Genomic DNA, 11,918 nt, shown 5'->3' on the forward strand with positions numbered 1-11,918 from the left:
AAAAAAAAGGAAAACACTTAGTTGGGTTCACTGGGGGGAAAAAAAAACAAAAACAAAACAGAAAAACACAAAATCAAAACCTAAGCAAAACAAAAAAAGTGTTTTGGGGGTGGAGGGGAGGAGGGAGGGGGAATGGCAGTATTCTTTTGTTGTGCTTATACCAGGCTCCACCAACAGATTGTGTTTTCTTTTCTTTGTAAAGGACTTTGGAGCACCAGGGTGGGGTGAAAGTACACTTGCAACACACTAGCAGGTGTCTCCAACCCAGAGAAGGGGAAGCAGGAATATATTTGGAACACAGGATTGTAATCAATTTTCCTTCTGCAGAAAAGATGGGAACATTCTCATTCTACTTCTGAAAAACTCAGCTATGAGTCAACTTCTGTGCACATTCAGCAAAAAGGGCCTCTAGATCTTGCTTTGACTTGAGCTGCATTTTTCCAGAAAAGCCAGTTCCTCCTCTGCAGCTGATTGGCTCTGGACCATGGCCAGGAACCCGCCTCCTGTAATTAAAGGAGTCCAGTCTCCAACTGTTGCACTGCTTTCTCTTTCTCCTGAGAGATGGCGTTCACCGTCTTTATCCTCCAGCTGGCCGTACGAATCCTGTCGCTTCCCATGTACTTGCTTAACTTTCTCGGCTTATGGGGCTGGATATGCAAAAAATGGTTTCCCTACTTCTTGGTAAGGTTCTGTGTGATGTACAATAAACAGATGGCAGGCAAGAAGCAGGAGCTCTTCAGCAATCTGCAGGACTTCGCGGGCCCCTCCGGGAAGCTCTCCCTGCTAGAGGTAGGGTGCGGCACTGGGACCAACTTCAAGTTCTATCCACCTGGATGCAGAGTGACCTGTGTTGATCCCAACCCCAACTTTGAGAAGTTCTTATTCAAGAGCATTGCAGAGAACAGACACCTGCAGTTCGAGCGCTTCTTGGTGGCTGCTGGGGAGAACATGCACCAGGTGGCTGACAGTTCTGTGGATGTGGTGGTCTGCACCTTGGTTCTGTGCTCCGTGGAGAACCAGGAACAGATGCTCCGTGAGGTGTGCAGAGTGCTGAGGCCGGTGAGTGATGGGGAGGAGAGAAGGACGAGTTGGTAGTATCCTAATCCCTAAGGGCAGCCCTATTAACTTCAGGTGGATTCTAATGTAATGAGTAAACTACTAGAGAAGACATGTTTGAATTCTTTAAATCTTAAAAACTATAAAGGGAAGAATTTATAAATCTAAATATGAAAAATAATTCTAAAACTGCTACAGAGAAAAAGGTCCTATATACAAATTTCAAATATAAACACAAACTGGAAAAAAGTATTTGCCAAGAGGATAGAAAAAGGATTAATGTCCATTATGTTAAAAGACATTACTAATCAATAAAATCAGTATGTTTATTTAATTGTAGAAAGGAGAGAGAAATGAGCAATGAGCAGAAATATAAATTATAATAGCCAGTTACAGGATCAAAATGCTCAAATTAATTTAAACAGCTTACTAAAGTGAGATATCATTTTGGGGGAGCAGAGTACCAGGGATTCAACTCAGGGCCCCTCAATCACTGAGTCACATCCCCAGCCCTACTTTGTATTTTATTTAGAGACAGGGGACTCACTGAGTTGCATAGTGCCTCACTTTTGCTGAGGCTGGCTTTGAACTCTCGATCCTCCTGCCTCAGCCTCCCAAACTGCTGGGATTACAGCGTGTGCCACTGTGCCCAGTTTAAATATCATTTTTTTAAAAAGTATGTTTTTACTTGTAGATGCACGCAATATTTTATGTATTCATTTTTATGTGGTGCTGAGGATCAAACCCAGTGCCTCACACATTAGGCAAGTTCTCTACCACTGAGCTATAGCCCCTCAAATGTCATTTTTACCTGTTATAAGTCAAAGACTTTTTTACTCAGTTTGATGTGTTGCTTTGGATTTGGGGAATTAGACCCTACTTCATGCTGCTGGAAAATCTTCAATAGGATCATTTAATAATATGAAAACTTGAAGTATACATACTCAGTTATTCAACAGGAACTTATCCTAAGCCACAAATTTGCAAAAGCTTATCTATATGCAAGGATATCCATTATAGTAGTATTTATGATAACAGTAAGTATACACTGAAAGGAAACTGTTTAAGCAAATTATCACAGTGTAAAATAATACTGAGCATCTATTTAAAAAAGAAGAGAAGTCTAAGCTAACATGAAGAAAAAATGCTGTGAACCACTATCAAATGAGAAAAAGCAATCAACACAGAATGTAAAGCCAAAAAGCCTACTGTATCAAAGGATATATGAATGAATAAAGGCATTGTGTCCATCTATAAATAAAAAATATTTTTAAAGTTTTAAAAAATAGTGGGAATATTATGCCATATTTGTACATGTACATAATTGATCAATCTCACTGCCCTGTACCTCCTCTTATTCTCTACCCTCACTCCCCCAATCCACTTGCTCTGCTCTATTGATTCCCCTTTTATTTTGTTATTATTTTTATTTCATTTTCTCTCTAACTGGCTCAGGGTAGCCTTGAACTTGCAGTCTTCCTATCCTGGTCACCCAAACAGCAGGGATTACATGCTCACCCAACCACTTTTCTGTATTTTCTAAACTTCCTCGAATAAACATGTTGCTGAGGCAATACTGCCAGCTTCTAAAGCCAGACTGCGTGGGATCAAAGTCTGATTCTCAAAATTACAAGCTGTGTCACTTTGGGCAAGCTACTTTTATTTATTTAGTTAGTTAGTTGAAGATGGACACAGAACTTTTGTTTTATTTATTTATTTTTTATGTGGTGCTGAGGATCGAAATCAGTGCCAGGCAAGTGCATTACCACTAAGCTACAACCCCAGAGCCCTTATGTTTTTGTGACTCATTTTCCTCAGAGGTAAAAATGGAGATGATACTACTACTTACCAAATAACATTGTTAAGTGAGTTAATATGGCAAACATGAAGGGCAGCAGCATGTGACATGCAGTCCGTGTTTTACGTTTTGGCCTTCAGGCATTCCTTTTACAGCCAGAAAACATGTTACATGCTTTCGATTGGCAGTTCTGTGCAACAATTGACAGAAGATGAAATTGTTGTCCAAACTAGTGTCTTATTAAGTTTTAATTTAGCCATAACATTTTATGAAGATGGCTACTAAGGCCATGAAATCTGAAACTTCAATCATATTATAAATTTGTTTTCCCTTAACCAAAAGTTTTTAAATTATTATTTTTTTCCTTTCCCAGGGAGGGGCTTTCTTTTTCATAGAACATGTGGCAGACAAGCATTCAACCTGGAATTACTTCTGGCAACAGGTCGTGGAGCCTGCTTGGTACCTTGTGTTTGATGGATGCTACCTGACCAGAGAGAGCTGGAAGGCCCTGGAGCGCGCCAGCTTCTCTAAGCTGAAGCTGCAGCACATACAGGCCCCGCTGTCCTGGGTGTTGGTGCGCCCTCATGTCTATGGGTATGCTGTGAAATAGCATGGGGTGGCAGTAGCTGAATGACTAGAACAATTTAAGACTTCAGTTTTTCATTTAAAATACTAATTGGGAAAAGGGACACTTAATGTTATGTAAAATCAAATTCATCCTTATAAGTTTCTATTATACCCTATTTAGCTAGTTTTGATTGTTTCCCCAAAGAATTAAAGTCAACAACAACAACAAAAAACTTGGAACTCTCCCTTCAAAGTAAACAGGGGAGGGGGGGGGCCTGTGGGGGGGCTTACATAATTGAGGCCAATGATGTCCAAAGCTTACTTTCTTCAGGGATTTGGAAATTTTTTCCAGTTGTCTTCTTTAAATTGTTATCCACATATTTTCATTTCACTCCTTTTGGCAGAGCTTGGTGCTAAGAAGCAGTTAAATTACTTCAAAACACAACTTCCAACAGGGAGCAGTGAAAAGACATTAGCAATTCACAAACTGAACAAAGAAATATGAGCTAACTGAAAATCCAAGTACAAATGGCACAGACATTCTGTAAAAGAAAGACAAACCTGTTTGTTCTTCTCAATATCACTGGTTTGAATCACAAGTAGCTTTTTCCAGCTTTCTTTTATCCAGTGTTCTACCAAAGTTTGTTTTCCTGCATTCCAGTCCTCATTTCTTAAGATTACACTTCACACATTAGTATAAACATAAAACTAGATGAGGGAGTTTGGGTTCTGGGGATCATTATCCTTATAATCCAGCACATACTTTGCTGAATAGATGATTACAGGCAAGGAAAGAAACTGCAAATAGGAAAACTTGCAGAATTAGTAGACTCCATAAGACCCCTAAAAATCAATCAATCCGTGAGTCTATAAATAAGAAGGCAAGCATTTCTTTGATTATTCTGATCAAAATCTACTCCATCCAAGATGATTTCTTTGTTCTCTGCACCTATAGGAGCCATGAAAATGGTCACAAGTGCTTTGAAAACAAGTGTTAGGTTGGTTAGTCAGAGGACTTCATAGGATGTTCAGCAACAGTTTGTATGTATTTTAATAAATTTGTGTTTTTTTAAATGATTTTGCAAAAGTACTATTTTAAATACCAAATCAACTAATAAATTCACATTCTTTTTAAAAATAATAATAAAAGAGAGATGATCTCCTTGCCAACTTGGTTTCATTTTTCTTCATGTCTCTAAGAGGTCTTCTTTGTCGCAAACAAAGTACTTGAACTTCTGGACTTTTCTTTCTACAGCTGGGTAAGTGGAAACACGGCTAGTGGATCTGAGGAATAGCAATCTTGCAACGATCAGAGTGGGCTTTGAAAGGGTCGTGTCCAGAGAAAGATCCCATTAGTGAAATGCACTGTTCTGCCTCTTGAACAGGAAAAGGATTCCTGTGCAAGTGAGGTGGGATGTTCACCTAAAGCTCTGCAACCTGAATCTCCTTCCCTTTAGTCTCTCTCTCTAGGAGCTTTCTTTATGTACCTACCTCACTATTGGTTAGGTTGGTCTACTGACTGAGAGAGATGAAAAGACCCAGGTGTACTTGGTGATATGTTGTCCCACTTGGAGATAATACCCAAGTACTAGTCACTTTCTTATTAAATCCCTCTTGTCTAAGTAGCATGGCAAATAACATCCTCACTTTTGATTAAAAAATATTAAGGGGGTCTGGGGTTGTGGCTCAGTGGTAGAGCACTCTCCTAGCATGTGTGAGGCACCTGGTTTGATCCTCAACACCACATAAAGATAAATAGAGGTATTGTGTCCTTCTACAACTAGAATTTTGGTTTAAATTAAAGAAGAAAAATAAATGAAAAATGAAAATTCTTACATTATTCCACATTACTTGGCAAGTTTAGAAGCTCTGTTTCCCCAAACCACCAAGTCTGCTGTGACAATCATTGCTGAAATGATTGTCATTTTCTAATGGCTTCCCTTCTCCAAACCAGCAACAAATACTTAAAATCTCTAAAGGTCTGAGGAAGGGATTTAAAACTGTGTTTAAAAAAAAAAAAAAGGAAAAGAAAGAAAGAAAAGGCAAAGGCAAAACACATCCAATTCTTTCAAGCCCTGTGTTGATTAGGATCCCATTGATTCCAAGTGTCAGAACTCATGACCCAGACAGGCTTAAGCTAAAAAGGACTTCAGTGCTTCAAATTAGTGAAAAGCACAGGGGCGGCACGCCCCAGGCACAGGTTGCTCAGGGCTCAAGTAATGCTATCAGAAGCCAGATAGACTTTAGGATCAAGTCTACACTCTTTTTCTGTTTGTCTATTGAGACAAAATAAAAAAGCTTGATCTTCCCTAAAAGAATCTTCTCGCCTTTTTGTGTATCTACTTTTTACATATAGATTATTTGGGGTTTTTTTATTTTGTTTTGTTTTTCTGGATAGCCAAAGCCACCTGCAGCTAGCAGACGTGGGTGTAAAAACTGTGGCTGCTCCGCTGACCACAGACACTCACTGTGCCTCTCTCCCAATATGAGTCAATTGGTTGTAGCTATTACTGCCCTGGGGTGCAGCCACACAGGGTCAGTGGGACAAGCAGAAGGCAGGACAGGTTTTGGAGTTGGTTTCATACCATTGCAATGTCAGCATTGGTCCCAGCCACCCTGAAATGGTCAAGGGAGATGGTGTCAGATCCTGGCATCTCTCCACTGCTTCTGAAATCCCATGGGCAACCACAGCAGCCATCATGATAGCCATGAGAGACCTTTGCTCTGGCTACAGCACCTCCACATGACTCCATTTAGCAGCCTCTCTGGATGGCTCCACCAACCCTGAAGCTGCTTCAGGTGTTCCAGTCTGCGAAGAGCACCTTCCCACCTGTGACAGCCAGCACAGGAGGCAACAGTACACTCGGCACAGACTGGCATCTCTATGCAAAAACTCTGTGGTTAGCAGGCAAGAGACTGTACACACGTTTGGCCCATGCATATGAGCAGCACTCCCCTCACCCTCACTGCGTCAGTCTGGGCAAGTCTCCTTCCCATTTACTTCTCTCCATTTTGATGCAGCATGTGTTCCTAACACAGCCTCTTTCAGATGGTTTTATTTTGTCTATTCATTTCTTTTTTAAGAAAATCTGTGTGGTCACTTAATTCTTTTGCCCATTTGTGATTTCTATCTCAAGTAGAGCAGGCTGATCTGGTCCATTACCAGTTGTTAACACCAAGGTCTGCTGGTCTGAGAATACCTGGCAGCCAGAGGGCTTCTGAAGAGTCCCAGAGAATGACTAAGAGCTACAGGGGACTTGCTAACTCCAGCTGCAAGACTGGCTGAGAGAACCACTGGCACCCAGAGTTCAGAGCTGTTAACTCTAAGGGAGCTGCACTTTGTCTGGGCATGACTTCCATCTGAATTGAACAAAGAACCCTCAGCCAACTGGAAACACCATTAGGAGTCAGTTCAAAGATGAGTTCCCACCTTCATCCTTCCAGAGCCAAGGCCAGGTGGGAAGAGCAAGTCCACGTTCACAAAAATTCCACCTCAATTCCTGAAATGAGTCTAAATTGGCTCTGCCTGACAATACTGTGTCATGAATCCATTCCTGAGCCTATCCTTACAAGATTGCAGGGATGGACTGTGCTGACTGGCTCATGTACAGGTCACAGAGCTTCCTCCTTGGGGCTCAGCACACCATAAGCATGTGAACTCAGAAAATGAAAGATGTATATCTCTTAATGAAAACAGGGCATACAACCGGGACAAGAGATTGCAGTGTATGCTGGGAAGGCACATAACACATGCCATTATAAGCTTGAGATAGAATAAGAGGGCTGACCTCCAAAACGTTACTCTAGTTCTACTTTTTTTCTTCAACAGCCTAGACTGCCTAAGGCTCCTAAGAGCCGGGTTGCCATGCCCAGCTGCATGGGCAAATAATGCAATGCCCCTTCCCATACTCAGCTGCTTTGTTGCCACCACTGCCCTGGAGTACAGCTAGGCAGTCCCACTGGGCCTACACAACAGGGTATGTATAGGGCAGGGATGAGGATGGGGCTGTACCATGTGAAACTTGAGGTGCCAGGCTCCGCCTCTTCAGAGCAATCAGGAGGGAAAGTCAGGACTTCCACACTCCCAACTGCTTCACTGATAGCTCTTACAGAACAGCAGCCCAACTAACATCAGCTGCCCTGGCTGTGCTCAGCAGGGAGGAGCTGGGGTGCCAGCTGCTGTCACTTCCGTGGTTCCTATCCCAACTGGACTCCAAACTGATGCTGATGTTATTCCTGGGGTCCCACTGCAGGCAGCGGAACCTGCAACTTCAGCCCAAATGCTCTCGTAGAAACTGAAAAAGCTGTCAATCAGACAGTTGATTGGATACTGCTGTCATCAGGACAGCCATGCAGCTGTCTCACTGTGTTTCTTAAAATCTTTAGCCATGGCCACTCCAGGCACCAGTAATGGCTCCAGTTCCAAGGAGCTTTACTTTAGCAGCAGCAGTTTTCAATGACCTATAGTCACCCAAGGACTCACTTTGCAACTGCTGTAGATGTCTCCACCTATCTTCTCAATTTGGTGGAGGAAGGGTATCTCCCCTGCCCATGGTGGCTAGCTAGGCCAGGTGGGCCCAATGTGCCTACACAGGCAGGCATGACTCAGCAGAAAGTCTGCAGGAGGCTGTGCCCATGCACCTCCCCTTCCCCTCTCCTTAGCCATACAATCAACCTTTCTCCTGCTATCATGGGTCAATTTGTGTTAGAAATATCAGGATACTACAAGAAAGTAGATACACACTCAAAAGTTACTCGGTAAGGCAAATTTTACTTCTGTAGGAGGGTGTGCTACCAGAAAAAAAATCTGGCAAGCAAGCACACTGGGTGGGAATCCAGCCCAGGTTTTTATCCCTAATGCAGCACTGCCCTTTGCCCTGAGAGGAGGAGTTTGGGGTTACAATCTATGGGATTGACTAATTTAAAATTGTATAGTGCAAGGGGAAGGGCTATAGCTAAGATTGTATCACCTACTACATTGTGAACATTACAATTGGAAGACTAAGGGCAAAGGGAGATATGTTGGGGGACTCAAAATGACATTTTAACCCCATGGTTTTATAACTTAAAAATAGCTCCATCTAACTGCAGACTATGAAATTTAGGTTTTAGATTATAGCAAATCATTTTTGTTACATATGAGCAAACTACAGGTTTAACTTTGACAGAAAAGAGAACATTAATCTTTTAATCAGGGACTGTGACAGAGATATCAGACCTGATTATAAAATGAAATTATAAGAACATTATGATGAAGAGCTACACTCTAGCCCCAATACCTGGAGAACTCTGTAGGAATGTAGCTACATCACTTAATTGCTAGTATAAATTGTAGGTTACTATGCCAATTCACTACTGTTTAAACTAATCTCCTAGGCTGAGTTCTTGGTAACATATAGCTCTCAGGGAGGTAAACTCAAGTCATCTTGAGTTACTGCTGCCTGTGGTGAAGGCCACTTTGCAATAACACTCACACATGATTTACTGTCTTCATTCTACACCTATGAATTACTTACCATAAAGTCCCTGTGCATGGTATGGTCTTTGATCACATAGGCCAAGAATTTAAACCTACCAATGTCATAATGGTTAAGAAATGATGTTTAAAAGTTACTTACTTGTCTCTTCTGTTTTCTCATCTGAAAATGGGGATAAAACATACTTAAATGTGAGAAGTAAAGAAGTAATGATGCACCTGGAACTTGATAAATGTTGACTTTATATTCAACCATTTTTTTTTCTGCTCCTGTGTGTGTGTGTGTGTGTGTGTGTGTGTGTGTTTGGTCCTGGAATCGAATCCACAGCCTCATGCATGTTATGCAAGCACTACCAGTGAGCTACACTCCAGCCCTACACTTTCAACTTAACTGACACATAATATATATTGAGTGCCTACTTTTGCTCTGCTCTTGGCACTTGGAAGAGAGCTCTGAATAAGCTAGACACAGTGCCTGCACTCAAGATAAATACTCTCTCCAAGGAAAAAAACTCCAAGTGCCAGGAGAATGTCATCCCACCTACCCAGGGGGAGGTAGAAGATCAGAGGTGTCCATGTAGAAGTGACTTCTGAGACAAATTCCAAAGAATGATTAAAGAGTATTTCAGCCAAATGGAACAGCTTGTACCCTCGCCGAATAAAAGGAGGAAATGGTATGCTCAAGAAACTGAAAGCAAACAAACAGGGCTAGGCACAGAGCCTGAAGGGCAGTTGTGAGACGGCTACAACTTCCTTCAGCTTCTTCCTAAATCTTGCTGAGATGAGCACAATACTTATTTTAGTGAATAACACCCCCCACCACCACAGAAAATATTAAAATTTCTACATTTTAAAATATTTTATTCTTTTCTTAGTATTCAAGTTCTTTCCTTTGAATTCCTACGTACTTCATACTTGACTAGAAAGAGAGGCAAACATTGCATAATAGTTCCTTTTGCACTGTTAACCCTAACTTAAGCCTTTCCCCTTGGTGTTGCTATGAAAAACACAGAACTTAACTGAAATTTAATTTGTTTGTTAAGGCAATCAACATTCCAGTGCTGTCAACTGTAGCAGATTAATGTCAACCAAAAAAGAAAAAAACTAAGTAAATATCATTTAATCTCAATATTTAAAATCAAAAGTATTCAGGTTACATTTTAAAAATCACAAGAATTCTAGTTTGGACTGTGAAACCACTGGTTAGTCCCAGTGTCAGAGAACAGAGGCAGAGATCACGTTGACAGAGTGTGAAGGAAATAACACAGACTGGCCAGTCTTCCTAATTCCTAATTCAGTTTTTGAAAGTGACAACATGATCATCAAGCAAGGTATTATTTTGTTTCTAAAGGAAACTGTGAGTCTGCAGAGAACTGCCCTGGAACATGCATATGAACTAGGAAAATTATCATTCAAAATTTACCATTCTTAAAAATATTTTTAGTAGTATATGGACACAATACTTTATTTTATTTATTTTTTTTATGAGGTGCTCAAAAGTAAAAATCACAACAGTCTTTCCTCAGGCTGTACCCTTCTCAGTCTTTAAAATGTTTCTGATACTGATGTTAATCTTCTCCTTAGAATGATCCTTGCATTCCATGACTCTTAATAGATAGTAATAAAAATTTGCATTTTTATGTGTCTCCTTCATGCCATACACTAAAGCAGGTATAATTATCTGCATCTGATAAAACAGATCTGTGATGGTCACATTACTTGTCCAAGGTCACACAGTTAGTGGTCACACCAGTGTTGTAGTGTAATTTGCATGACTTGGAGATGCAGGCCTCACCGCTATGCAGCACAGCTTCTCAAGACTATCTGTATTTCTGTACCCTACTTCCTCCACCATTTCACTGTGAAGGGTCCCTGTGACTCATCTACTCTCTACTATTCTGTGTTCAACCCCTTGAGCCCTTCTCTACTGCAAGGTTGTGAGCCACCACCTATGTGAGGAAGATTCCTAGGCCTCCTACTTTTGCCAGTCCTTTGATAAGTGAACATGTAGAAAACAATTCAGGGCTGCGAATATAGCTCAGTGGTAGAGCACTTGCCTAGCACATGCTGTGTTCAATCCCCAGCAAAGAAAACAAACCAATGGGGCTGGGGTTGTGGCTCAGCAGTAGAGTGCTCGCCTTGCACATGCGAGACCCTGGGTTCGATCCTCCGCACCACGTAAAAATATATGAATAAAATAAAGGTATTGTATCTAACTACAACTAAAAAATAAGTATTTAAGAAAAGAAAACCAATAAAACCAAAACTGTGTGACTTTCCAACTCCCTCACTATCCAGGATTATTTCTCTATTCTTTAAGGACCACATAAAATGATGCCCCTTCTACAGAGCATGCTCTGGTTTTGTCAAAAAGCTTCTTCTTTGGGAAATCTTTTAGCACCCACTAATACCTAGTGGTGTGATTTCTCATCAACAATCCCTTCTTCCTTATTTCTGTGTGACAAATGGTGCTTCCTACACAGCAGGTGTTCAAAAGGTATTTATTGACCAATTCATCATCAAGTTCTGCTTCTTCGAAATACCTCTCAGTCATCCCCTTAGTCCAAGAACTAATGCCTGGATGACCATATGGATGGGTTGCCTAGAGGGGGCTGGAACGACAAACCATTCATCTAGGAACTTGCCAGTTATTGCCTGATTATATAAACGATATGAAAGGAAAGTGGCTCTAAGGTGAGGGGAAGATACTAAAGCTGATATGTAACAGGGTAGCTCCTTTAGAGTTGTCCTCTATTTGCTCCTCCCCATTCCCTTCTGCTGTACCCTAATCCTTTTGCAAGGTTCCAACTTCTTAGGATGTTTTTGTTTTGGTACTGGGCATTGAATCCAAGGCCTCGCCCATGCTAGTAAAGTGCTCTAACTCTGAGCTACATCCCTAACTAACTGCTAAATAATAATTTAGGGAACCTAGAATATCTGAAGACCTTTGTAATACCTCTCCCTGACCTTTAGTTCTATAAATTACTGTGAGGTTTAATTTGAAATAAAAAAAAGTAATTC

At 41.1% G+C, this 11,918-nt stretch overlaps 1 protein-coding gene across 1 annotated transcript; it reads left to right on the forward strand.

Annotated features, from left to right (window-relative positions):
* Window positions 1-527: 527 nt before the first annotated feature.
* Window positions 528-4,498, forward strand: LOC107148630 (putative methyltransferase-like protein 7A). Its single transcript, XM_015493354.2, has 2 exons — window positions 528-1,059; window positions 3,228-4,498. The coding sequence occupies exons 1-2, from the start codon at window positions 562-564 to the stop codon at window positions 3,462-3,464; spliced, it is 735 nt and encodes a 244-aa protein (XP_015348840.1). The 5' UTR covers window positions 528-561; the 3' UTR covers window positions 3,465-4,498.
* Window positions 4,499-11,918: the final 7,420 nt, after the last annotated feature.

The sequence above is a fragment of the Marmota marmota genome, unplaced genomic scaffold (assembly GCF_001458135.2).
Source record: "Marmota marmota marmota unplaced genomic scaffold, marMar, whole genome shotgun sequence".
Classification (NCBI taxonomy): domain Eukaryota; kingdom Metazoa; phylum Chordata; class Mammalia; order Rodentia; family Sciuridae; genus Marmota; species Marmota marmota.

Coding starts and splice junctions, on each gene's coding strand:
- LOC107148630 (XM_015493354.2), top strand. CDS start 562: ATGGCGTTCACCGTCTTTATCCTCCAGCTGGCCGTACGAATCCTGTCG. Junction 1,060..3,227: donor TGTGCAGAGTGCTGAGGCCG/GTGAGTGATGGG, acceptor TTCCTTTCCCAG/GGAGGGGCTTTCTTTTTCAT.